At 40.9% G+C, this 27,858-nt stretch overlaps 1 protein-coding gene across 12 annotated transcripts in view; it reads right to left on the reverse strand.

Moving 5' to 3' along the window:
* MTCL1 (microtubule crosslinking factor 1) overlaps window positions 1–27,858 on the reverse strand; it is a 105,124-nt gene that overhangs the window by 48,293 nt on the left and 28,973 nt on the right. For all 12 annotated transcript variants that reach the window (XM_051772666.1, XM_051772655.1, XM_051772597.1 and 9 more), the window contains exon 4: window positions 1,807–1,866. In XM_051772666.1, coding sequence (XP_051628626.1) covers window positions 1,807–1,866 — 60 coding nt within the window. The remainder of the gene's footprint in view (window positions 1–1,806; window positions 1,867–27,858) is intronic.

Consider the following 27,858-nt stretch of genomic DNA (forward strand, 5'->3'; position numbering starts at 1 on the left):
TGGGTATTTGAAATAACTCTGTCTATTTAGGATGGTTGTCCCTCAAGAGCAGCATTTTGATCCTACTGGGCTATATCTGTACCAACCCTTTTGGGCCATGCCACAGCACCCAGTGGTTGTTTGACCAGGTTGGGCACTTGCTGTGGTGCACTCTGATCTCCACCAGAATACATCTCTGAATGGATACCTGGGTTTGAAGAAGGCTCTAGGTAACGCCCTAGAGCTGGGAGATAGCTAGGACATGTACCTGTAGGCTGGGCCATGTCAGTATATAAGATTGTTTCTCAGTCTTTCCTACCCTAAAGAATTGGTGAAGATAACTGAGTGGCCACCTTGCAGAGTGCTGATGCAACTGTTTTCATTTCCAAGCCCAAATCCTTTCCTTGCATGAGTTACTATGTGTGTGTGTACAGCATAAAAGTTTTTCTCCCCGTGTGGCTTCTGGGATCACTTCCCCACATTGCAAGTGGTGCTGAGCTCACCCTTGGTTACTCAGTTAATTTTGTGAAGTCCTTTTTAAGGCTTCTCAAGGCAAATTACAACTACTCTTAATGCCTGGACTTGGGCAGAGGAAACAAGCACAAGAATCCATTCCCTTTGCACAGCAATGTATTTCCAGGAATGAGGAAAGGAAAGACAGTGCTGCCCACAAACCCCAGTGGACACAATTGTGCCTTCACATAGCTTCATCTGTAATCTGTATGTGTGCAGACACGTGTATATATTTCATCCATGTATTTTACAGACTTGAAGAAAAAATAAACTCTCTGACCTGACTGATGACTTAAATAATTCCCCATAGCAGGCACTGCAGGAAGAAAGCCCAGTGCCCCATTTTAAGGTCTGATTAAACCATGTTTGTATCACCTTGGTGGGGACACTCAGTCTGCCATGTCCCAGGAAAGCAGGTTGAAGCCTCTCGGCCACCACAATCCCCCGCTCTGCTCACTCAGCTTCCTGTCCTACCCCTCCAAGTTCAATGTATTGTAGTTACTAATTATGGTTATTATTATAAATCAATGGATTTTAAGGCTAGACAACCCATAGGTCTTGGCTGCATACACTAATCCTGCCAAGGGGGCAGCAGGGGAAGTGCATCCTTTCTCTAATGAAGGTACGATGTCACTCTTGGCTCCTTTCCCAGAGAGGTGAAATACTATCCCCATCTCTCTGGCTATAAACAGTAACTGTACGGGTGCTGGGAAAAGCTTTAACTCCTATGGTCAGCACAAAAAGCAGAGGAAACCGGGCAGACCGCTTTCCTGAGAAGGATCAACCTACGTGATTCCAATAAAACCACTGTCCAAAGGGAGACTGAGTGGGTAGCTTAGGCTCTGTGTTGTACCTCAGATCGGGGAGCACAAGTTCATGTTCTGCTCCCCTGACACCAGAGAGATCAGACTCTGGGCTGCGACACGAGAGCTTGCGCGGTGTCGTTGCAGTGTGCGAACTGCATTCCCTGCCAAGACACTCATTAGCACAAAATCTTTGGCACTGTGTATAAATTTAGTTAGTCCCTAAGCTGTGATCCAATTACTTTGTGAGGAAAGGTGATTTTCTCTTCTTGTAGAAAACCTGCAGCCTGAATCTGTGGATACAAGCACAATGAGCCCAAGAAACTGCACAGTTTAGAGACCACGCTTGTGTCCTAAATTGCTTCTACGTTATCTCTGGGAGGTCTCAGTAGATTAAGGCCTAATTGCACTCTAGTTAATATGCCTGATGGCCCTGTCAAAACTCATAAAAAGAAATTTTGAGTTTTAGCATGTGATTTTGCTCAAAGGTGCATGTTCATGAAAACCATACCTGGGTAAATGTCTTTTTTTCTTTGTGGATTTCTCTGCTGCCTCTTCTCTTCAGGGAACTCTGCAACAGAAGCAATGCTGAGTTATTGACAAGCTAAACACAAAGCCTGCAAGTTTGGCAGGGCTCACCACTATACAATTAATTTAGGAGAAAGAAATAATATTCTCCTGAGCAGCTGGGGATTTCATTTTTCATAGTAATTGTTTAAAAAACCAAGATGATCAGGTCCTTGTCAGTGAATTTTTCAATGTACAAAATTTCCCACCAAAACAAGGAATAAAATTAGTTAAAACTTCACAGAGCGAGGACACTCCCTACCTCTCGCTTTTCTTCTAAGGACCACCTCAGTTTTTTGGCAAAACTTCCTTTTTGCATGGGGCAATGATTCATGTTTGATTAATCCGGGGCAGAAGTCCAAGAATCTTACTCACAGTGGATGTGAAACACATTGTGGAAACCTCAGAGGAAAGCAACCCCCTCCCAAAAAATAGGCAAGGACATTCATGTTTAAGCTATGTGGTGTAACATAATTGGTTAATCTGTGCTAGCAAATATACTGAGGAGCTCAGATAAAGACCAGGTAACTCTCTGGGTATTTCTGAATTTACTTTAAAAATCAGATTTGATTGGCTTTGCAAATCTTTATATCCCTTTGTAAGCAAGTTTTTTGAGACATGGAAACGATGTCATCACTACTGCTTCGTTTTCAGAAACTTCTCAGCACCCAAATGGAAAAGCATGGTTTTCCTGAGAAGTGAGAGGTGGAGCACCATCAGCACATTGCCAGTGTTTGCAGTGACTTGTGTCTCAGGACCCATGTTCAAACCAGTGTGAGGTGGTTCTGTTCAGAAAAGGCATAAATTTGACACTTTCCAGGTTGAGGTATCAGAAGGGATCAACAGGTATTTGGTAAAAATTTAGCCCAGTGGGCTATATCCCAGTCTCTGTTACCCACACTAACCCAACACTGCAAAACATGAGCCCAGTGAATAGGAAGGGAAAGGAGGGAGAGGTATCCTGTTAATTAGCTAAGCCCAGTCTCGTGCCCAATCATCAAATGACAGAAAACACAATGTGAGCTCGGGGACCAGCACACTCCCCCCATGCAAATCCTAACCAAAAGCTTTCCCTGGCTTTGTGGTTTCTGACTGTTAAGATATGCAGCTACTGCGCATTATAATTATTGCACACAAAGACAAATCTCTCCTGCTCTTTGTTATACATAGTTAAGTTTTTAAAATCCATTCATACACAGCACCATATGCCCACGACATACTACGGTTTATTTTTGCTAATCTGCTCTCTACTTTAATCCAGTGATTTCCTATAACTAATGAAGCTGAATAAGAGAAATATCTTATTCTGGATACTGAAACAGTTTAATAAAAAAAGACTTTGAACACTAAAATCATCATATGAGAACCTGTTACACAAGTTTAGCCAGGATAAACAGTTAATATTTTCTCTTTTTTTTTTCTTGATTTTTCTTTTTTTTTTTTAACGTGGTGTTATTCTGAAAGCAGATGTCTAACTGAAAGCAATTACTAGTCAGCAGCATCATGCTCTGGCATGCAAGATGCATGGTTATGGCTGAAGAGATATGGGGCATAGCCCTGGTCCTCACACTCACTTCTTTTTCACGTGACTTCAAACAAGAGCAGCTTGAGAGAAACGAGGTTGTTTGGATACTGCATTTAATTTGTAAGGTAACTCCATGCACAGTTGTAGCAAACAGCTACTAATTCTGCTAGAAGTAAAAAACCTTGTTCAAAATGCTAAAAACCTCGTTCAAAATGCTAAAAACCTCTTGCTGTTAGGTATAGGCAAAAGACTACACTTAGACACATCCAGCTGTAGAAGCTAGGGGATATAAAGACATGGGCTATGGTATGCAAGAGAAAGTAATAAAGCCTTTACTGTGCTATACAGTAAATAAATAAGGAGAAGGGAATTAAAATTTAGGTAGATGACATGGCTGAGAAATAGGTAGGTAGTGATCTGGCTTTGGAAACTGTAAGCTCTACTCCTCACTGAAATAATGCATTTCACAGATCCAGACTAACAAGTCCGTAAATAGTGCACTAGATGAGGCCTTGCTTTAAGCATTTTCACACTGTCCCATTTGGATTTCTGTAAGAACAACCTTGTGATCAGTGCTCAAGTGGGAGACTGGTTTGTATTTCCACAAGGCAGAGACTCAACCTTAGGCTGAGTCTGTTCTCAGTGTAAGAAAAAGAATGCTATAAGAAAAAGAATGGACTATTTACCTCTGGGAGTTACAGTGGATTACAGGGAGAAACTTCCCTCCCATGTGCCAGTGGAGGGCTAGAAACACAAGCATGGCAACAAGGGACTGCCTGGCCCAAACCCCCTAACCCAACACGAAAGCAAGGCAAGATCTCCATTTCACCACTGTGGGACCAGGCTGCATGTGTGTATGCAACAGCAACCAATACAGTTGCTATTTTAGTTGGACTAAGGGCAGAGGCTGCTGCTGCAAAAAGAAGTAGGTGGAACACACTTCAAGCTTAAATTATTTAAAATGCAAAATGGTCCAATAAATGATCATTTCTCTTTGATGTACAGGAGATTGGCGTCAGAAGCTGATATGAATTAATGCTAGAAGGAACATTTCTACATTACTTTTTATACTCAAGAGACCAACCAGGGTTTGCCATCTACCAAAAAGTGTTTCAGTGACGGTTAAGCAAGATTTTTTTAGTCCTTTGGTTAAAACAGTTTCTTAGGGAAGCGATCATTTGCCAGACATTTTCTACCTCTACCTCTTGGCTACCAAGGAGAGCTAATATCTGAGGGCCCAGTCTTTTAAAAGTTAAACTTCCCAAAAGATTATTGGATGTAGCAACTACAGTATTAACAACAGGAAAACTGCAATTATTTTCACTTTCCCTAGGAGCCTAGCATGGACAAGAAGAGGTGTTTTGTGTCTTTTCGTGAATTCCATTTTTAACCGGTCAAAGAAGAGTCCTGTAAACTGAGCAGTGAAAGCAAGACTACCCACTCCAGCAAGCAGAAGTCAACGCACTGGAATTAGAGGTTGAGCAAAACATGGAAATAAAGTTTGAGTTAAGAGCAATCCTACACGTAAACACATGATAGGCCCCAAGTTTTCATGTTGAAGCAAGCGCTGAGTAGGATGAGAACTGAGCTGTGAACAGGTGTCACTAGAGAAGGACTTTGAAAATGAGGGAACCAAGAGGCCCTAAGAGCTGCCGACCTGTCACTTTATTTACTGCTGCTGAGAGGAGCAAGTAATTTCGGGCACAGTCTGGCACCTGCAGGCAAGGGTGGGCTTGCTGTCAGATGCGCATCAAAGTGAATCTGCAAAATCAAGTAGTCAGTCACTGAAGTGACAATGTCTGCAACTTAAAAACAGAGAGGCTGGCTTGGAAAGTCCAGCCCTGAAGGCAATTTCTATCACTGTGACGTGTGAGGAATTATGCACAAGCATCACTGGGGCTTATGAGCTGTATAAATAATGTTCCGTGCCAATGATGGCTTGCTACCAATTGCTTTGAAATGGATAATCGCAATTTTCATTTGCATTCATTAGAAAATACGGCCTGTGAGGGATCTGACATATGCACAAGTGACCAAATCCAGCAGCAGGTAAAGCAGACTGCTTGCAGATTACCAATAACTGCAAGGCTAACGGCTTCAGAACTGCCCACTGGCTTTTCATAATAAGAGTAAAATTCTTGCTAGCTGTTGAGCCCTCTCATGTTCAAGAATGAACAAAACATCCAGAGAGACATAATCTCTGTCCCACAGAATGTGACTCATTGTGAGATCTTGCCAATGGACCAATTCTTTCATAGTGGTTACTCTCCAAGAAACACCAGTGATTTAAATGAAGGTAATTCTGCTTGGCATCTATGTGAATCGGAAGAAAATCAGATCCTCTTGTTAACAGATGGTTAGAAGGTGGATTTATCCCCAAGTGATGTAAACCAGTGTTTGTTAACTGCACCACTAATCACTGCTCAGGAACGCTTCACTGCAAGCATTTTCCAGGCACTGTGCAGGACTGCCTAAGAAGATTATAGCAGGGGATGCAAAAAGCTAGGAATCTCCGTGTTCCTTCTCCAATAAACTCCCTCCACACAAATGCAGCCCTGCTGGTCACCACAGGCAGTTTCCCTCTCAATTTCTTGCAGCTTTGGACTTACCAGACCCTAATATTGAGGGGGTGCATGATTCCCCTTCATCTTACTGCTTCAGACTATCCTTGCTTGTCCATTCTGGTAGATAAAGAAAAAACACTTTGTGCACAGCTCTGGCACTCTTAAATCACTGATGAATAAACCCTTCTAAGAAAAGAACCCTGAAAGAACTTGACCAGCACCTGCTTTTTTTAGGAGGGGCAGACTTCAGCTATCACACTGCAGCTGTTCGGTACTGTTACCTGCCCACTTGGTGAAAAGGAAGCATTTCACATTTCTGTAGCAACATCCCTTTTTTAGGTAGGATAGAGTGACTTCCCATTCTTTCTTAAGGCCTGAAGTGCTTCTAAATCCCAGGTATTCAAACGAAGTTTTGCTTTGCTGCCATCCCATGCATCTCTATTACTATGGCTGTGCAGTGAAAGTATGGTGCCAGCTTTTTTTTTGTGAGCTCTTGTATGTATCTATGGGATGGTTAATGGAACTGGAAAATACAATGACATTCTAATTGCTTTTCAATTGCTGTAGGCCATTGAAAAAGATATCTCACCAAGCCCTGATAAAGCTGAGCTTGACGCAAGTGATCTATATCTCCATTCATTCCCAAGTGTGTTTCATTCACCTGAAACCCCTAAATACTGTGATATTCATCATTCACATGACCTAGCAAAGCAAGCTATGTTTGAAATATCATAAGCATTACAGTTCAGGATAAAAGCTATCCCTTGAGTAAAAAAGCAGCAAAGCACACTAGCTTTCAGCACCAGCTTAAATTTCCCTAACACTGCATTACTCTATTGTGCTAAGCTTATGAATAGGGGCTTTGGAGGAGCCTCTTTCTTTTGCCTCTAACTACGAATACACCGCACTGTTTGTCTCCCGTGGCTTCCTGATGCCCTTCGCATGTGGACTGATATCACTGTCGTGATATTAGCTGGCTTGTTGTTTACAAATAATGTGGTGTGACAGGTCTGCGACCGTGCTGCAGGGAGGGAAACAGCAGGGTTGCACCTGCTGTCTGAAGCCCTGGAAGGTTAGACAGCAGCTCTCAGGAGGACAGGAGACAGTTGGGCTGGCTCTGTGTTCAGCTCACTGCACACCATTTCACTCAGTATTTGGTCAGTGGAGTCTGACATGGTGACCTGAAACCAATATAATAATTCTTATTAATATAATAATTACTTAGTAATAATTGGGAAAGGATATAGTCCAGTGATGTAATAATTGTTATCAATATAATAAATTAAATACTGCAACAGAGAGCTGAAATCGTAACCACTAATACGTGTATCACTGTTTTATAGAATTCTGCCCACTTTTCTTAATGACTTCTTAAGTTTATTAAAATGTATTTTAAAAGTCCCTGCCCCATTTTGTTAAGACATAAAATACCCAAATTACATCACATTTGTCACAATACATAAAGAAAATGATAATACCCTGAGACTAGACTTTCCTTTTTTTGGGGGGGTCCTATTTTAGGTGAAGAAAACCAGAAAAAAACAAGGTAGATCGCTGCAGACAACACTGCTTCTTCCCCTCCTGCTACACCAGTGCTGAGACGCTGATGTGCCAGGAGCAAACACATCCCTCCAAGCTCATCACTTGTCCATTTGTGCAGGTATTAAATGTGAGTTTCACACACTGTGCCCGTTCCTTAACCCCACACCACAGGCACATGTGCTAACCCTCTACCCAGGCACCACCTTGCTTCCAGCCACTGCCACCACATCCCTAACAATCCTGCCAGGGAGGAGAGGTGGTCACGCTGAACACAGCAAGGGAGCGCTGCCAGGCCTCTGCTGCTCCATCTCCCACCCTATCACGCCCGTAATGCCCATGGTAACTGTGGCTGAGACCAGCCGCCCCCTCCTCCCTACCAGCGTAGGAGGTAGGAGCAGCACCCCAAATTCCCCTACGTCAGCTAGCCACAGTCATCAAGCACCAGCCCCCTCCTGCTCCCTGCAAACGGGCTGGGAGCCATGTCAGCCTCCAGCCCTTTGGGAAAGAGCCTGTTGAAGAGCAGGGCTTAATCCGAGTGGTATGTGCTGCGCTGACACCACCAGAGCCCTCTAATTACCTCGTTAGTGTCATATCGTAGCAGACAGCCTGTGAAAAATGTACTGTGTACACACAGAAGCAGACCTGCCCTGAAACAGTTTGCCAACCGGAATAGTCCTCATCCTGGGCCACAAAACCTTATGGAATGATACAGGCCTGGTGCTCATACCACAGGTAACACTTCAGCACACCGAGAGAGAAACAGTGTTCTTCTCCGGGAGGGCAAGCATCCAGCTCTGCAGCCAGCAGTGCTGGCTGAGGCTCTCTTTGCCACCTCTCTGGGCAAAACATGGGTTGCAAAACTCCCTGAGAAGACGAAACAAATCATACAACCTTTTTAAATCTGTATTTTTTCTATTGTTATGACTCTTACTGCAGCACCCTGGGCAAACCAGACAACTGCTAGAAAAAGCAGCACCCAACATACCTGTCCTGCCATCCACCATCTACCTTGCACTGCTTGGTATCATCTGCATCACCCAATGCTAAATCTGGCTTAAAATAGAGGTCAACTGCCCTTCCCTTCTCTTCTCCATGAAAATCCTCTAAAATCCAGCCTTTTCTGAGAGACTGCAGCAAACACACTGCTGTCATGTCATAGGCCTCTCAGTTGGGGAGCAGCCAGCTAAGGTTGGCTTTATGGAATGGGACTGCAGGCCAGGCAGTGCTCAGAGAGGGGACTGGGAGTTTGCATTCCCAAAGGAAGACAATATGAGAGTATTTATTGCTGATCACTGCACACCCAGCCCGGCATTTCCTGTAGCACAATCTATTACAGGCATAAATATTGGTTTTTTTCCAGAAGAAGATTAAGAAGGGAGTATATGCACAGGGAATAGACATCTGCTGTACAATTGCAGAGGCAGAGTCTGCTAATTCTCTGCCACCAAGACCCTTTAGAAAGCAATACTACATAGCTGGCAGTCCCATTATCAGGATAGCCTTCAGATCATCGGAGGAACAAAATAGAGAGTTTGACAGTGATGGGACAAAGCAGAGTTAGACATGATTTTGACAGTGTTGGTAAAGGCGAAGAAGGGAGTTGAGCAAAGTTCCAAGCCCATATTAGGTCAGGAGGTTACTGTAACCATTTACAGAACTGGGAGGGGGAGAAATCACAGCTCTGCAATCTCTGCAGTGTTTCATGTATAGATGTAAAGGGGCAATCTCACAGTATCTGGAAAGAAGAATATTTTTTGAAGTTGTTTTGCAGAGAAGGATATTCAGAGAACTGCAACATCTGTGCTTTCCACACTAATAGATCAACAGCCACAAGATTGTTCCTCACATTGGGGATGGAAAGAAAAATTTTCCTTGAGCAGACAACTACGAGTACAAGCATATTCAATCTCCTCTGGATTAGAGCAACTTGCTGTTTCTATAAAGTATTAAATGAAATTCTAAAGAAGCAGAGAGATTAAAGGCCAACTGCAATGATCCCCAATGAACATGTCCCAGATAGTCCATAATCCTTGGTTGCCTATCTATTATTTCACAATTTTAAGGATGCTGCACTCTGAAAAAGCGGTTTATAAAAATAGAGCAAGAAGACAGCAAATTCACAGTTTGGTAGCTGGTGACATGTTTGAACCTCAGATAGCTTCTACATGTGACACACTTTCCTATACATCATTCAACGCACACAACCATTTACTGTCAAGCAATGGGTCACTCCCAAGACATCCATATTCAGCAGGCCATAGGAGTCACAGTTCAAGCACAAATGAAGTTAGTTCTGCTACAAGGCCATCAATTATAGAAATGAAATTCAAGCCAGAGTGTAGCAACTGTAATTAAGAAACAGCGAAGCCAGGGCAGGCACAGGTGATGAGAAGGGGATAGAACTCCTGCAAATACGCCAGTGCAATGTCCACCCACTCTGCAAACACATTCTGTGAAGCAAGAATTCCCCTCATGGAAGAAAAGTGCTCGGCTACCTATGAGCCAAACTGCAGCTGGAAATGACCAGAAGGCAAAGAAACCTTTAGGAGACAATATGATTTCAAAATCCGCATTTCCTTAGCAAAGGAACCAGTCTACAAAGACATTTCAGCATCAACGCTGTAAATATCAAATGAAAAACTCTACATGATGCATATAGCTTCACAAAGATGTGCTTAGAAAGCAGTATGACAAGCCCAAGTGGTAACACAGTGCTTTAAACATTAAAACATTAAAAATGCACAGAAAAACTATAAAGGTTCCACAGATGCTAACAGCAAAATATTCCAGTGCGAGGCATGTTTCTGAGGAGACCCCAGTCTGAGCAGATATTTGGGATATCCTTAACTATTTTGCCTGCTCCTGGGTCTGGACTGTGATTGTCTAGGAATCCTTTCTGATTGTTTGTGGCGAGCTGAGGTGACTCTGTAAGTGTGCAGCGGCTGCACTCTCTCACGCTACTGCTGCTTTGAAGCCTAAAACGAGCTGCCTCAGCTCCTTGCTGGGATTCGTGGTCACTGCCTCTGGATACAGAGGAATGCTCTGACTCGGAGGGCAAAAGCACAAAAGGGAAGACAGTATGTGCATTACCGGATTTTATGTGGAGAAGGGAGACCCGGGAGAGGGTCTCAAAGGCCTCAAAAGTCTCCGATCTCTGAGAGCAGCTCCTAGAGAGATGGGTGAAAGCATGGGGTGAGAAAATGCCTCTCGGTCTGCTCTGTAGCTCCCGGGAAGGACAGACAGCTGTTCCACCCCTTGACCAAGGAGTTGACTGCCCCAAGCTTCCCCATTGCACTGCCTCACTGCTTCAGAGAGCTGGTTTCTGAGGAGGCAAAGATGCTCAACACTTGCCCAAAAGAGGATTTTGTGGTTTCCACTTCGTTGTACTCATCTTTCTCTAGATGCATCCTGTTTGGGGCCTAACTCCTATACTTTGCTTTGATACAGATTTGTTATGAAGCACAATGTTTGTCTGTTTATTTTTTCAATATAGAAGGGAAAAAAGGATGAGCCATTTATATTCCCTTAAATCAGAAAAAGGATTAGTTTCCACACTTATTCAGGAACTTATCCCACTGTTCTCTCTGCCTCTCTTGCTAATATCAAAACAAGCACGAGAAGCCTAAAATAGTAACATGGATACACTAAAGAAAAACCCAAACAAAACAATAATCATTATGCCAAATAACATACGCCATTGGCATATCCTTGTGTTGGGAGAGCTGCAGTCAAACAACTAGGACTGGTTTCAGGAGCTGTTTGTGTGTAAGAAGCCTTGTACCCTCCAGAAAGTGAAGGACCTACCAGAGCAGTGCAAGAAGGTCACCACAGCCATGACCAACACTGAGTCAAGGCAGCAAGCAGAAAGGGACCCTCTCTGCACTGTGTTAGGGGGCTTGGGGAACTTCTATCATTCCTCTCCTTTTGAGGGAATGAATCTGTAAACCTAGTCACATTGTACACAGTATTTTTATTATGATGATTATTAAGATAACAAATGAAGACTGACAGCTGTTGGGTTTGATGGCTTTCTCTCAAAGGCTATAAAATTACATAGCCTTTATAATGTAATATAGCCTTTATAATATAATGTAGCCTTATAAAATAACCTTTGTTATTTTATATACCTGGTGTAAAATGTGTATTTCGCTGAGAATATATACAGTTCACTTATGAAGAGTTAAAATCTCATTCCAGATATCTGAATTGTGTTGCTGAACGTCCAAACCCAAATATAGAATAAAATATGAGTAGCACTGTCGACTTTCCAAGTTCCTGAAAGATAATGCCAGTCGGTGTGTCCTCAACTGTGTACCAAAACACACGGGAAGAGATTATGGATCCCTTTGCAGAGCTTGTTGTTGTTGCTGCCCTCGGTAAAGAGTTTTCTGAAGATGATTTGAGAATCAGCTTCTGAAAAGTCATTTTTAGACAGTAACTCCAAAGTCCCTCTAATATCTGTGTATTTCTCATGGTGAAGTACATCAGAGCAGGAACATACTCCTGTGCTTTGTATTTGATTTGCCTACTTCTAAGAACTTCTTCATATGCGGAAAGCTTTGCAAAGCATTTAGGAAGAGCAAAGCAGCAATGGCTTGCTTCTGCCAGGAGCAGGACTGCAGGCTGAGAAAATAATCAGGGGAAGTACCCTTTTATTATACTTCTTGACCAAAATGTAAAGCAGACACTTATTTTTTTAACTATAAATCAGCATATGAAGTAAAGGGATTTAACCATATACAAATAGCTAAATATCAGATAGCAGAGTAGAATATATTTCTGTGCCAAAATCATACCAATCTCCACTTTTTTAATGCTTTTTCAAAAAAAAATATCTCACATTTGCATTAACTTTAGTGCTTGGACTAAGGCATCAGGTAGTGTAAGACTCTCACTGCCTCCACTGAAATGTGTGTTTTTAGGAGAGTGGACATCATTAATCCACAATTACTGTTCCGCTGTGATTAACAGTAAGGCAGCAGGGATGCCTGATGACAGGATGTGATCAGGTCACATCCTGAAGCCATACCGAGTCTGACTGGGAACATTTTTTTCTCCCCATTTTTTCTTGCTTTTTTTTCCTTTATTTTCCCCCTTTCCCCCTCCCCCTCCTTTCCCAATTTTTTTCTCTTTTTTCGTTTTACTTTCCACTCTTTTTTTCTTTCTCCCCCCCCCCTACCCAAGCCTGACAGAGATTAAGAAGCATTTGGGTGATACTCTCATGCACATGGTGTGACTATTGGGGATGGTCCTGTGCAGGCTAAGGTTGGACTCAACGATCCTTGTGGGTCCCTTCCAACTCAGAATATTTTGCGATTCTATGAATACAAATTTAGGATTATTCTGCAAAGCCTGAAGAAAAAGCAAGTGGAGATTTGGCAAGGAACTTTATAAACTTTCACCTCTTTTCCCTGACTAGCAAAGCAAAACAAAAGGGGAAAGAAAAAGGAAAAAAACTCAAGCCAGCAACCTAAATATTCTTTCTCTACCACTGGTCAATGCAGGGATTCACAAAGAGCTGTTACTCTCCCAGGAATAACAAAATGGAAATGTCTGGGCTACATCAGTGGAAGAGTTTTTGAATTAAAACATGGCAACAAATAGCAGAATAGGCTTTATCCCAGCCTGGGTGCAGAAGATTAATGACTACTAATAATATGTATGTGCTAGAGTGAATAATGACAGACCTGAGGAAGGACTGGCAGAGACTGACAATTTTTTTAGATCATTATTTCTCAGATGACTAAAACTATTACAATGAAGAAATTCATGCGCTTTTCATTTTTCTAATTAAAACACAAAAACTGTTTCTCTCTACCTCTTAATTCTCTGCTCTTTCTTTCTTTTCTGTGTCCTCAACCACCTGGAAAAGGCAGCTCCTCACAGGTAAGCTTTTTCTTAGCTGAGGGCCCACCCTATCTCAAAGAGTGCTGCAGTGTCAGTGCTTAAAGTAAGGGTACAAATAGCTGCCTTAAGGATTTCCACAGCAAAAGAAACACATAATTTGAATTTCTGGTGGCCCTAAAGCAGATATCCTGAGGTCGCTACCTGGGTATGTGCTCTGCTCACTGACCAAAAAATAAAGGGAGTAAAACTGCTTGTGGATGGATCTTCCAATGTGCCTGCTCATTAGCAGTGTAGATTTCATGTGATCATAGTTCTTATGGAGGATCTCGATCTGCTCTTAGAAATTTCAGTGTGATGATTTTCTGCTTTGTTAAGAAATCTGAAGTCCTCAGATCTCTTTGCTAGCTGTTTTCTAAGATCCTGGCAGTCTTGACACGTAAAACATTGGGACAGGGAGAGCAAATAAAACCACAGGCAATTACCAGCTCATCTCAACCAAGCATCACTTTCAAAACTACTTTCCCTTCCTTCACTACCCTACCTTGTCAGGCTCCCAGGAGCCCTAAAAGGAGCTCTGAGATAAACAGAAATGGAGAAGCACCCACTTTTTCTCTCAGTAATTCTATAAGACATGGAAAAGCCCAGCTCTCCCTCTCCAGACTTTGATTCTCTCCCACTTTTTGCAGTGTTTTGCCTCTAAATGTAAAGCAGAAGGTGCAGTGATCTTGTTCTTATAACCAAAGGAGCTTCGAATGGGTATATTGAGACTTTTTTTAGAGCCCATCGTGGTTACCACACAGGGTAGGATGAGGGCATCAGACTCCACTTACTGGGATGAGCGAGTGAGGGGTGAAAGCCCTCAGAGACCCATAGCATTGCTTTGAAAAAAATAAAAAAAATAGAAAAAGGTAGGAAATAAATCAAGATAAAGTTTGCAATGTATGTAAATAGTCTGAAAAATATTGACTGTTCAACACTTGCACATCTGCAAATTCACTAAAGAGACATGAAGTTATAAAAAAAAAAAAGGATCTAAGTGAAGCTTAGAAAACTTCACCCCACATGCTCATTGTTCTCTCACACAGATGTGCACACATACATGAACACACACCTTTTAGTAGTGCTTCACCACCATTTCAGCATCATTGCAGCCAGGCACACAGTGCTTTTCCTCTCCCTCTCCCTTACACACACATGCCTTCATGCTACTTGGTTTACTGATGTCAATGCAGGAAAAGCTTTTCCTGGTCACCCCAAATGCCTTGAATGACACCCCATTTCCTAATCTGTCTTAATTGTTTTCTCCTTATTTTGCGTATAACTGAAGTATGAATTTCTAAGGTGTTTTCATTTACATGGGAAAACTGGAGAAAGCAGTTTGTGCCCCAGAAGGAGACAAAGAAACTTGAAGCAAAAGCAGATCTAGAATTAAGCAAAATAAAACTCTAACTGAGATTATTACTGTTAATGACTCGGAACTGAAACTTATTTGGATGAATCCCCTTCAAATTTTGCATATTCATTTCCCTAACTGTCAACATCAAAATGGCAGGTTTAAGTCAAATAGTCTATTCTTATAACAAAACCAAAAATGAAAGCTTGTTGTAACCTTAAATTCTAAGGTTGTAACCTTAAATTATCAATCTTATTAAAAGGCCTATAGTTACCTGAAATCTCCTTTTGCTTTTCAGATAACAAAACTACTCACACTTTAGGAATAGCAGATGATTGATTCTGACTGGTGCTTAAGAAAAATACTTCTGTTTTTCTAACCTCATTTACTGCCACTCGACTCTGTACAACATTATGCACACTCAGTATCACTTGTTGCTATGATTCCACCAGTGCCTTGCACACACTGCAAGACGAACTAAGTAGGTTCTACCTTCCTTCCAAATTATTCAGCAGGGATTCTCTTTAAAAATAAAACTTCTGGAACACCATTCAGCTACTACTGAGACATAACATTAAAAGATTTCTACCCCAAAAAATAAGAGAAAAATAGTATCTAAATAAAACTCAAAAACTCCAAACCGCCACAACCAAAATTCAATAACCATTTTTATTTCTGCAAAGCAAAGTGAATCTGTAGTGTTCACAGCTATTCATGCTCCAAAGTTGTGCTGCACATATTGATGTGAGCGGATCATTATTCATCGTGCAAGGCATCCCACTGCCCTCACTTCAGTAGGAATTGCAGAATCACAGTCCTATTATGGGCAGACCCAATATTTATGCACACTTGTCAGATTCCACACAGCTCCTGAATGACATGCTCTCCTCTGGTCCTGCTTTTCTTCTCTTTAGGTGCTTCTTTCTTTCCTCTGCCCTCTAACTTCTATGTGGCTTTTCATAAAAAGTGTGAATTTAACCAGCAAGCCTCTCCACAAACTCACTTGTAAGACTGTTCAGTTCTCACAAGGAATGCTGGATGTATTCATTGAGACTTTAGACTGAAATATTCAGTCACACAATAAACCTGTGAGGGAAGGATGCTCGCTAACCAACACTATAGAGCTAAGATCAGAGTAAGAGCTGAGGGAATGGAAGAGACTTTTAAAACTTTGCAATTTCTGTCTGCAAATAGTCTGCTGAAAATACTCCAGGCTACCAGCTGATTGCAGTGCCACTAAGTATTTTAAAAAGCAGCATTGACAAGCTTTCCTCTGAATTGCTCTTCCAGCTGCTCTTCCTCCTAATTTTTTCTGTAAATATATTCCCTATAGATGCCAGGGGACTCTGATTTTCCTAAGAATAATAAGGGTTTAATACCAAAAGCATTGCAGATTAGCAGCAATGGCAGGTGTCCCTGCATGCTGCGTGGAGGGAGCAATGTCCCCACCACTGTTGTTGCATTAACACATTCCCAGCACCAAACAGCACTTCTGGATATATTTCACAGCAAGAAACTACACAGGGTCTAATGCGGGAATAATCTTCAGAAGCAGTATTTTCCTTTTGGCTGGATTTTAACAAAGAATGCAAATGTATATAGGTTTTTGTAGTCTGAATGTTTCTATTCAAACCTTTTGACTCAAAAGCCTTTTTTTTGTCAAATACTGATCATGAAAACAGAACCTAAAACCCAACCAGTCTTTTTCAGAATCAATATTCTGGGTACAACAGTGCAGTAATATTACCTAAGGGGTTACAGTTTTTAACATCATTGCTAGCTCTTACATTTTTCCTTGGCTATTTCAGTCTTTTTAAAATGAAAAGAGAATAACCTTAATGCAGAAAACTGTAGTTTTGAGGGGTTTCTTAGGATACTAGCTTGGTAGCATACAGTCAGATGCCTGCTCCCAGATTAGAGACAGGGTGGTAATTTCAGCTCTTCTGGTGATTTTTTAATTTTACCATTTTGTTTCCTTATGTTGTCACTGTTGATTTCCTATCTGTCAGTGTGTCACCACAGAGAGATTAACTGAAGTTTCAGACTCCACTGAAGTCTCTTTGTCCTCTCCCACATGACACATTAGCCACGCATTGACATACTCCAAACAAAAAAGGGTAACTGGCAACAAAGTGCCCCATAGCCCACACTGCTGATGCAAATTTCTCAAAATCATAAGTTTTAAACTCATTATGCTTGGATGTTTGTGCAAATGTGCCTGGATCTTTGCGCTCGGTTGTCAAAAGCTGCTAAATGAAGAAAAGTGATATTGATTTTTCTCTCTTTTCCCACAATTCAATATTTATGATGCAAACAACACCTAAACTATGTAGACTTCCTCATAGAGCCTTGAAGGGGCTGCACAGTCAGCAGAATCCCAAAGTTCAACTGCAGAGGTCAGGCAGACAGACACATAGAGAAAGGAAGAAAAATGTCATGGGACTACACCCACTTCGGAGAGGAAAAAGCAGATTATTCTGCAAGAGAGGTCAAAATTTTGATTTTTCTACAGCTCCCCAAAGCAGCAGATGCAAGCACTGATATGGTAAATAAGAATGCTGAGTTCTAGTTTAGCACCAATTTCTGTATCGCTTAACTTCTAGACTGCAGTTTGTTCATGTATGTGCCTCCCAGGGTTGTTGCAAGGATTAGATCTTGCAAGGATTAATCTTTAAATCTGGTTTTTGAAAAGGTCTGCATATTAAATGCAGAATAAGAGCTACAGTTAAGGTCACTTGATTACTCAACAGGCAATGGAAATTAAAAGATGAGCCGTCACGTCATTATCTTACATTGTGTTTAGAAAAATTTTCTCTTTATTATCATGGCATAAAATCTGTGTATAATTTGACATGAATTAAAAAGCACACAGGTATTGGAAATAGATATACCTTAGACAATTTAACAGTTACACAAATGGCAGTCCTAATTTATTCCTTGATTCCATTTGATGTTCCACCACAGTGCAAGCACGTATGTCATTTCATGTTATGGTAGCTGTCCTGGAAATGTGCCAAATTCAGCATTGGTGTTAACAGGTGCACCCTGGCATAAGCCAGGTACAGTACATGTAGCTGCTGCCAACAGAGATGAAGTTTGCTCAAAGCTCTGTTAAACTGGGAATGTGCCAGGTTTATACCTTTATTATCAGTGTGTCCAGTTCTGCTCCTCTATCTAATTTGTTGCTGTTGTCTTCTTGAATGTAAAGCATTAAATCAAAGAGAAGAGAAAAAGTAAAAAAAAAAAGCAGTATAGATAAGAAGTTCATCACAAAACACAACAGACAGCTTTGTAACTCTGAGGAGCTACTTCTCAGCTGTGGTGCTGCAGAGCTGTTCACCTCTCCTTGTTTTAAGCACTGACAAAAGACAAGGACCTTCAAAAAGAGTGTGTTGAGTTCAGTAAAAGAAGCTGCCACTGGTATGAAGGCTCAAGCAGAGAAACAGGCATGCTACAGGGGGACAGCAGTGTGTTCTTACTGGGAACCCTGTGCATCCCTGTTGACCTCCACTTCTGGACATGAGACCATAAAGGCTGCTTTGGGTGGAGGATTTTACAGATCACTTCCATTAGTTACTAGCAGTGGCTTCCCCAATAACTTGTAGAGTCTAAATTCCAGTGGGACAGGCTGCAAATGCTAGGACACCCCTCCCCCCCCCCAAAAAGGTTCTTTCCTTCATCTGGAAATGGGTACACAGTGAAGGTCTAGCCCAGGAAATAAAAGTTGTGTGGTTTGGAAACCCACAGTAGGGGAGACTCCACAAAGAGTTGTAAGGCCAACATAGTGATAAAAGCAAGAGCAACTGGGGAATTGTGTAAGTGGAGAGAGTGGCATGACAGCAGTGAGAACTATTTGGCAGTAAGACAATAAACACTTAAACCAGATTTATATTTGGAAGTAACACGACAACCAACAGTGGAATCACGCTGCATCAGGGGAAGTTCATATTGGACCTTAGGAAAAGGTTCTTCACTGAGATGGAGGTTAGTCACTGGAACAGACTTCCCAGGGAACTAATCATGGTACCAAGCCTGTCAGAGTTCAAGGAGCATCTGGATGACACTCTCAGTCATATGGTTTAGATTTAGGTAGTTCTGTTAGGACCTGGGATTTGGACTTGATGATCCTTATGGGTCCTTTACAACTCAAGATATCCTATGATTTAACAACCAACAAGGCTAAAGTTTGCCCCAGCTGCTGTTGATCCAGTCCATAACTAAATTCACTGTTCCATGTCCTACCAGTTCTTCCAAGCCACTTCTGGAAAAGCAAGAGACTGTGTTAGTCAATCACATCATTTGGTAGGGAAATGCACAATCCTGGGGCTCTCTGTCTGTAATCTCCACATCACAAGAATAGCAAAACACTCTTCCATCTTATCTGCAGACCAAAGTCTGACATTAGTCCTATGCTGGCCTGAGCCCTCAAAGCTCTCGCTGGATTCCCAGGGGTTTTCTGCCTGAGAGATGATTGATTAATCCCCAACCATCTAACAGAAGGTCACCAGCACACTCCATGCTCTCCTGAATACTGTGTAATCACAGGATTCAATTTAAAGTTTCTAAGGACAAGCAATTGGCTCCTCAGACACTGATCTACGGAAACAGTAGGGTGCTCAGCTACAGAATAAAGGAAAGCAGGAGAGGGCATTTCAGGAGCCTATTGCTAATGAGCAAACCATCTGTCTGTCTTCTTTGTGAAAATTAGCTATTTATTCTGACATTTCCTTTTTCCCAAAGAGTTTTTCTGCTGATGAACTTATTATTTTAAAATAATGTAATCTAATTTTAATGCTAGTACTGTCAGAATTTTTTTAAAAAGCAATAATGATAACTATAGTTATCTTAGCAAACAGAAAAATAAAAATGTACCACGCCCAGAGAGAAAAGGTGCAACTTATCCAAGCTGTGAAGTCCCACCACAACCAAGCCCCACCGGTGATAATTATACTCATTATTGAAAAAAACCCCATGGCTAGCTGTGAAATGAATGACCAATACTGAATTCTTCATATGGGATCATTCTTCCATTCTTCCATAACAAATGAAAAAGATGCTGAATACAAATTACAAAAAATAAAAGGTCTCACTGTTGGTAAAAGCTTAACACAAATGCATAAACTGGGATGGTCTGCCTTACCAAATTCCTCTCAAAGGAATGCATCCCTTTCAGGACAGCAGACTGTCCTTGAATGCCTCTAAATGTGAACACCATTTAGCAGAAATGTAAGAAGAGGATACAGAGACTAATCGAGCTGTCCATCCATCTTCCTGTATCATGTCTCTACTGCAGACATCACCAGCTGCTTCCCAGAAGAGGGTAAAAAGCCTGATGATAAGTTAATAGGGATAGTCTTCCCAGCTAGGAAGTCTCCTCCTTACTCTTACCAGCTGTAGACTAATTTCAAATATGAAATTTTGTGGCCCTTTCAGGACTTTCCTTCAGATTTTTTTTTCTGCCTTTTCAAGCAGTGTCATTACAATCTTAAATCTGAGCAGCTAGGTAATACCAAGGCACTTTTAGCAAAAGAGAATATACTATAATGTAAAAAACCCGAATATACAAAATTTTAAAATGACATCTGATTATACATGATTGGATATTTTTGTATCCGCACTCCTTTTGATTGTTGTCTCAAATCAGCAAGCATGGACCAACTCAGACCTCACAGGTGAAGTCACAGGGAAGGCTGTTTCTTTGGATGGGCAGGTAGAACTTGATAGTATCTCTCCAACCACATTTTGATATGAATTTTAATCTCAGCTGAGCCTGTATTTCTTTATGCCAGGTAGTAAATGAAGAAAGCTGCATTTGGACTCACATTTGGACTCATATGTTGACTTTGGTGAGACAAACATTTACCCCAAATGAGCACTTTGCTAAGGAGCTTTGTCAGCAGCGGCATTTTCTGATATTTAAACTGAAGTTCAGTTTGCCAGGCTTAGGGAGTGAGAGACTTATTGAAAAAGGACTGACACATCCTGCTGCCATGAAGGTCTTGCAAGAACATACTTCTCGTAACTACATGTGGCTACTCTTTCTTTATCCTGATGCCATTCCCATCAGCCTTTCAGCTATCTGTGACATATAATGAAAAGAGGCATAACGAGCCTTGAGCTAATACTAACCCAACATCTTTGGGATGTAAAACAGCCCTCAGAGATCAACAGTAACACTAAATAATATCAAAATGTACAAATCAAGATGGTAAAAGAGCTACATTTCTTTTAATATTTTATGTTTAATAAGTGCAGTCCCACATAGCAGGATCAGACCTTTGAATTAAGAGGGAGCAGCTGGTCATCTCTGGTTTGTACAGTGTGCTACCTATGCTAAAGCACTGCATAAAGTTAACAGTAGGTAAAATTTTTCTTTAATCAAGCAACAGACGACATCCAAACTGCAAATGCTGAGGGCAACCAAACTGGCACAAACTTCTCTTCTGATGATAAAGCTTGAGCAATTCTTGTTAAGCATCTTGAGTATGTCCACTGATCTCTAAAGGCACTGTGGACAATAAGCTCCAAGCAAGGCTGCTTCACTGGAAGGAGACTACAAACCCTCTGTTGTTAGCATTCATCTGTTTCTCATTATTCCAACAGAATACAAAGTCTGAACAGATCTGGAAAATTGTCCTTCCTACACAGACATTTTTTCCTCCTTATTGTCTCTCCAAGTACTGAAAATGCAGCTGAAGGCGTGAACAGCTGCGATACTGGAAGCTTCAAACATGCTACTTATGCAGTAGCGGTGCTGGAACGGCCAGAGCATGATGCTACGCTTTTATCAAAAGGATGATTTTTGGGAGGGAACTGATAAAGCAGATTTTCCTGCTCTTCTAAGAAAAGTAAGTGCTCCAGGGCCATGTGTTCGTCAAACAGGACATATATTTCTGGTTTTACAATCTAGTAGAGGACGATAAAGGCCTAAAACCTCCACAGTAACTCAGAGTATGTGTCAACAGCTCTATACTAAGACTTTCCTTCTGAGAACATTAAAAGTGTGACAATTTGTTTGTTTGTTTTTTTCTTCATTGAATGATGAACCTATTACTTGGGTGTAATTGATGACAATGTGACATGGTGGGAGGACTCTAGGCAGCCTAGTTACCTACTGGTATCCACTACCAGATGGTTGACTTTATTGGTCCAAGACTGACTGACCCAGGAATACCAAGACTATTGTTATAAAAAAGCTACACTTCAAAAAATGAGAAAAAATTAAAGAACAAAAAATAAGGGTGTTCTGACTAAAGGTTTTATCAAAATGAGCTTAAGGACCTGGAAAGGATCAAAGCAACACTGGGGGAAGGAACCCAAGCAACCTAATCACTGAAATCAGAGCATGACAAAGGAGTTATTGTCCCTGGAGGGAAACCCAGGAAGAGCTGAGGGGAAGAAACTTTCCTTCTGGACTTCCATGGGAAAGATGGAGGTTACTGCCTAAAGGGGTATAGGGCTTGTTATGGGATGTAGGGGGAAGCAAATAGTGTAAAACCTATCCAATTGGCAGTTTGACACTTTTGGAAGATGAAATGCCATATTTTCTAGATCCACTTTCTTAAAGTGGACAAAAAAATAATTTTAGGGAGAAAGACGGTGCAACTAGGCAGTCCTTACATTTATTTTCTTTTTCTACTTGTAATTTCTTATATATATCTCCATGCACGTGTCCACAAGGTCATAAAGTACACGATGGCTGTATGTTCTACGCATCATATATCTGCATATTTTATTTATAAGGTTGAATAAGACAGCATAGATGCTTTTACTTATTGATTACAGTCTTTACTAGTTGTGTTTAATTTCACTTAAGCATCTCTTTTTGACGTTAATGGGCTACAGTCAGGTTCACCTATTCTGTGCTCACACTGAGCACAGAACGAATTCTAAGAATGAAAATTCACTCAGAGAAAAAGGATTGAGGCCACTATTGCATAAAATGAATGGGAATCATATACCTGTTTCCAAAACTGGAAATCCCATTCTGAAGTTCCTGATGTTCTAAGCAGGAATCCAACACAGTCTCCTAAGGTTACTTCAAGTCATGAATGTCAGCTTATAGAGGGACTGTGAATCAAGAATTGTTCCAATGGGTTAAGAAAATACACAACTTCGAAAGACTAACTGAATCCCTCTTCATGTAAATCACCACTATAGTCAGAACATGAGGAATCACAAGGACATTCTGGCCTGAAATTAGGCTTTCAATACAGAGCACCAAGTGTGAATGGAGATATAACTAAAGGAATTTTCTCTACCTCTGTGTACAGTGACTACATAATGGTGACTTATCTCTGATTGCTCCTCAGAGGCAGCTCTGCTACCAAAAGGTGCCCCAAGACTGGCCATTAGCAGCAGACACCCCTCGACATCACCATGGCAGGAGTACACTTTAGCAGCCATATGCAGAATCACAGTTAAAACTTCAATCCACCCACATTTTTAAACGCTGTATTCACATAAAAAGTACAAAACATCAAGAATGAAGGGAAGTAAACTTAAAATAACAGAGTTACCATACCAAGGTATGAGCACACCTTGGTAAACCCCTGTCTCAGGTAGCTGGGAGAATTCAGGAGGCAAGTGACAGTTGGGAACATATAGTGGGTCATTTCCATCCAAGTGAGTGTGGTGTCTCATGGCACATAAGGAAGGGCAGCACCATGACATTCATGCCGTGTTATTCAGCTGGCTGAAGCAAAATGCTCCTTCGGCTTTCACAAGTGCTGTAGGTGTTACTAACTTGGATTTGCTTGGTTTTGCTCTTCTGGGACAAGGACGTCCTTGAATTAGCCATATATTTGGGAAACAGCATAACAAGTTATTTGAACCACAGCTGCTGATCTTAGTTCATTTGTTATATGCACAGCTTTCTGGAAAATGGCTGCAACAACCTCTGCCAGAATGTAAAAAGCAACTGAATAAAGGACAAAAGCCAGGGAGGGTTTTTAGATCTCATTACCACTGCGCCGGTGGTCAGCAAAATTCTTGGTTTACAGAGGTTCTTTATCATTACCAAATTAAGAAAGAGAGTTTTTAGGGAGAACAGTGCTGCAGCCATGTTACAGGAGAAAACTGGAAGCGAAGAGATTAAAACATTGCTTGCCTTCTCACAGTTGGCAACATGTTCCCCTGACTCACGCATATGTAGGAGACCTGCCCACGGTCTAAATCTATGCAGGAGCTTTGAGCAAGACCTTATTACAATCTCTTTCAGTGCATGCCCATAAACAAGGTTGTCTTCCCAGCATAAATCTTCTACATTATATTTATGCTTCACTGCATGTCTCAGGAAAACATTAGAGGGTTTATCATTGCTAAAATTTCAGATATACTACAGCAAATGGTTCAGAAAATTATTCATTAGCTGTTAAAACTGTTTATGTAAAACTCATTTTTAAACTGTAGAGTCTTTTTGAAAGAGAAGCTGTCTTCTGCCTTTTCTGTGAAGTATTTGGGATATTTTGGGGCCACATAAAATTATAGTAATACGCTCACAAGCAAGGTGATGAAACCTAACATTTTATAATGGTGTCTCTTATAGAAAAAGTGTTCCAGAAAAATTTGGACATACCTGCCTCTAACTGAAAGTTTTATTTATAATAAAAAAATATTCCTAGTTTGACAGATCTTTATTTCACCCCTTTATATTTTTAAACAGGTTTTCACTTTAAATCAGACTTTCAGAGGAACAAATGGCTTCAAGTTGAAATCTTTAGTCTTTGCTTTCAACCTTCCCTTATGAAAAAGAATACCATGGAAATAATGCAAATATCGGCCTCCTTGCCATAGGTCAAAACCAGAAAAATGTGAAAGCCTTAACTTTTTATATAATACTCCTTCTGTCTGCTACATACATTAACATTTACGATGGAAAATGTTGAAGACCTCCCACCTCCAGTTGTTCAAGAATTTCTTGTTTGGCATCCACCGCAGACGATAACAGATTTGCTGGAATACATATCTCTGCATCCTCACATGAATACTCTGTCTGTTTGCAAAGGTCTACGGAACAGGCACGCCAGAAAGTGAAGTTTGTTAACAGCTCCAGACAGTTCTCACTGGAGTTTCTGTGTACATCTAATACACAGCTCACATTCACCTAGAGAAGACCATATGCAATTTCTCTACACAGAGTTGGAATCTGTGCAGTGGATCAAAAGATCCTTGGCGTTGATATCAGTAATTCGCTGCTATTCCATATCCTTGAATATTGGCTCCAAGGAATAGCCTTCAAGAAAGTTCAAACCTTTAGTTTTTCTGCCTTTCTCAACTTTTTGGTAAAGAACTCCCCATATCACCTTTTCCAACTACCAGTTGAATTCCCACTGAACAGAAAGAACATGAGTCATAAGTACACATATGAAGCATACCAAAATCCTGAAGAACAATGGAATTGCATCTCACCACTAACCTGACAAACAAGGTTCTTTGAAAATCAGTGATCAAACCCCCTTTGTTTGACTTGATTCAACCATATTCATGCAATAGGAAGCACACACTTCCTTCTCGGGCAGACTTTGATTTCCAGATCATTCATGCCATCACCTACCCTATGAAATGTTCAAGGACCCACAAAGATGGCCTGTGAAAAGGGGAGCACTAGATTTTATATAACTCCTGTCCAAAGGATATGAAAACTTGGAGGACATTTTTTAACATGTTACAGTGAACAAAGAAAAGAACTACACGTATCTCTGCATGGAGCTTGATCCCTCACTAGATTTGTCTTTTCCAATCCCAGCACAAAAAGTGATGCCAAACAGTCTGTGCTGAGCTCTGCCACACCATATCCCTTCCTACATGTCCTGGAGAAGGAGGTGGGCCTAAGTCTGGCATTGAACAGCAGCTCTTCCCTTGCACAAACCCAGAGCCCAAATCCTCTCAGTGATGCTGCAGTCCACTAGTGACTGCAGGTGATGCAGCTATTCCTCTCACATACCTACCCACGCAAATCCTCTTTGCTTCAACTTTGCTGGGAAGGTACAGAGCAGCACTAAATCCTATTTTACTACAGTCAGGATAAGGCTTATATATCCATGATGTAGAGTAAACCTTGCTAAAAAGGCTTATTAAAACCATGCACCATCTAAAAACTGGACTCTCAGATTTCCTAGAAACTCTGTAACATTGTCCTTCCTTCATTTGCCATTGGGAATAAACATTAAAAGTAAAGGCCTTTCAGTTGAATTACTGACTAGATGTTCATCTAGCAGTTTCCATTAAAAAAACTTCCATAAGTAAGCAGCAAGATGATATATCCCACTGTAATTTATTTTGCCAGAGAAAATTCACACAAACCACTGCATTATTAGGATGGACTATTTTTAATTAAAGTTCCTGAGGAAAAGATAAACATCAACTAGGAAAAGCCAGCCATGCCTGGAAGCTATATTGAGAATAAGAAAATAAAATGCCAAAACACATTACAGAAATGGACATTTGACATTTGAATGAGGATTTCTAATAGCTCAGATGAAGGAAGAACATGAAGCTGGAGTTTCAATCTAGGGTTGATTTAGATGCAATCCCTTCTGTTAGGGATTTATGGCTGTGAAGCTTCTCAATATCAATGAGTATGTTTTTAGCAAGGTTATGCATATCAGACTGAGAGACACCTGCATGTTCCCTTTGGGAAGCAAGTTGGGGATGATCATTGACAGTGTCTGACAGAAGAAGCTTCTGCAGGAAATCCCTTCAAGCTAATGGGACCCCACGTAAATCTCCAAATTTGATGTGTACTTAAACCCTGGATCCAGTGTTGCCTTCATTCCTAAAACTTGTGGTAATATTTGCACTTGTATGACAGGTCTGGTTGCTCACTTCATACAGATGCATGCCTAGTCTCCTTTGAGTCTCCCTAGATCCTTGCCCTTCAGTGACAATCATGTAGCAGCGAGATTCACAAACTGGTGACTTGTTTATGTTGTCTACCCAACAAGTTTTTCTGTAATAGTTTCTGCCTCCGGCAACCCTCTGTGCCAGTATAAAAGTCACTTTGTCTTAGACTAGGGGAGCAAAGTCAGCAGCAGAAACAATTTTTCTACAGTAAACACCGAGAAGAAATGATGAGGGTTTAAAGATTGCTGTTAAAAGCTGTGATTTGGAGGGCAGCCAATGAAAGGATACTCAGTTCAGGCAGAAGCTCTTTAGGCACACACATGTACTACAATCCCAATCTGAGAAACAAAATAAATATCAAGCTGCTTTCAAACATATGCCTGAACAAACTACTCTAGTTGCAGTTAAAGAATAAGAATTCGTTGCATAGTAGTTGGGCCTTGAAGACCACTGGCTATCCTTCCTCAAGAGATCAGGAATAAACAAACAAACAAAAAGTAGTGTATGTTTTAAATAATCCTGTGCCTTGCTTTCTCCCATCAGTAAACCTGTAGTAAATCACACAGAGAATTCCATGATGTAATTTATTAACTTTTGTGAAATATAATAAGGGTCTTTGACTGAAAACACTTTGATAGTCCTAAACACATTAATAAATGTCAGTAAACACTCTGAAGTATCTTCTTTCATTTTTGTGAGTATGAAAGAGCTACTTGTACTTTAAGCAGTTATATTGGCTAAAAATTTGTGTAAGACTACTCAGAATTCTTACATACACAACAGCGCTGCACATTCATGAATTTTTTCTCAAGGACTGTTTTCTTTCCTGCATCTGTAATACTAACCAATGGTACTTCAAATTTATTTTTAGCATGTGGTTTCGTCTTTCTTAATTTATCTTTTCTCACTACTGGAACTCGGTGGAGACAGTCCTTAAGCTCGACAGCATTAGCAGTGAATCTACCTTGAGCCTGAAACGAGTCTCAAGCTGATATTAGATAGGGCTTCCTGGATGTGGCTCACCAGCAGTTTACATGTGGCTATTCCTTGCCACACCCAAATATGAAAACAAGGCATCAGTATCTGTTTGCACCATTGCAAGAAATGCTATAAACATCATGAGATCATCACAGGAAATTCACATAGTAAAAATGTAAGGGAATTAATAATACAAACAGAGGAATGTTTCCAAGCAAATAAATTTCATAAAAAAAGAGAGGGGCAGTGTCTTCCAACCTCTGTTGCATTAAAGAAGGAATGCCAATTACAAATTAAAACCAG

The sequence above is a fragment of the Manacus candei genome, unplaced genomic scaffold (assembly GCF_025592945.1).
Source record: "Manacus candei isolate 608988 ecotype Guabito, Panama unplaced genomic scaffold, ASM2559294v1 h1tg000008l, whole genome shotgun sequence".
NCBI classification, from domain to species: domain Eukaryota; kingdom Metazoa; phylum Chordata; class Aves; order Passeriformes; family Pipridae; genus Manacus; species Manacus candei.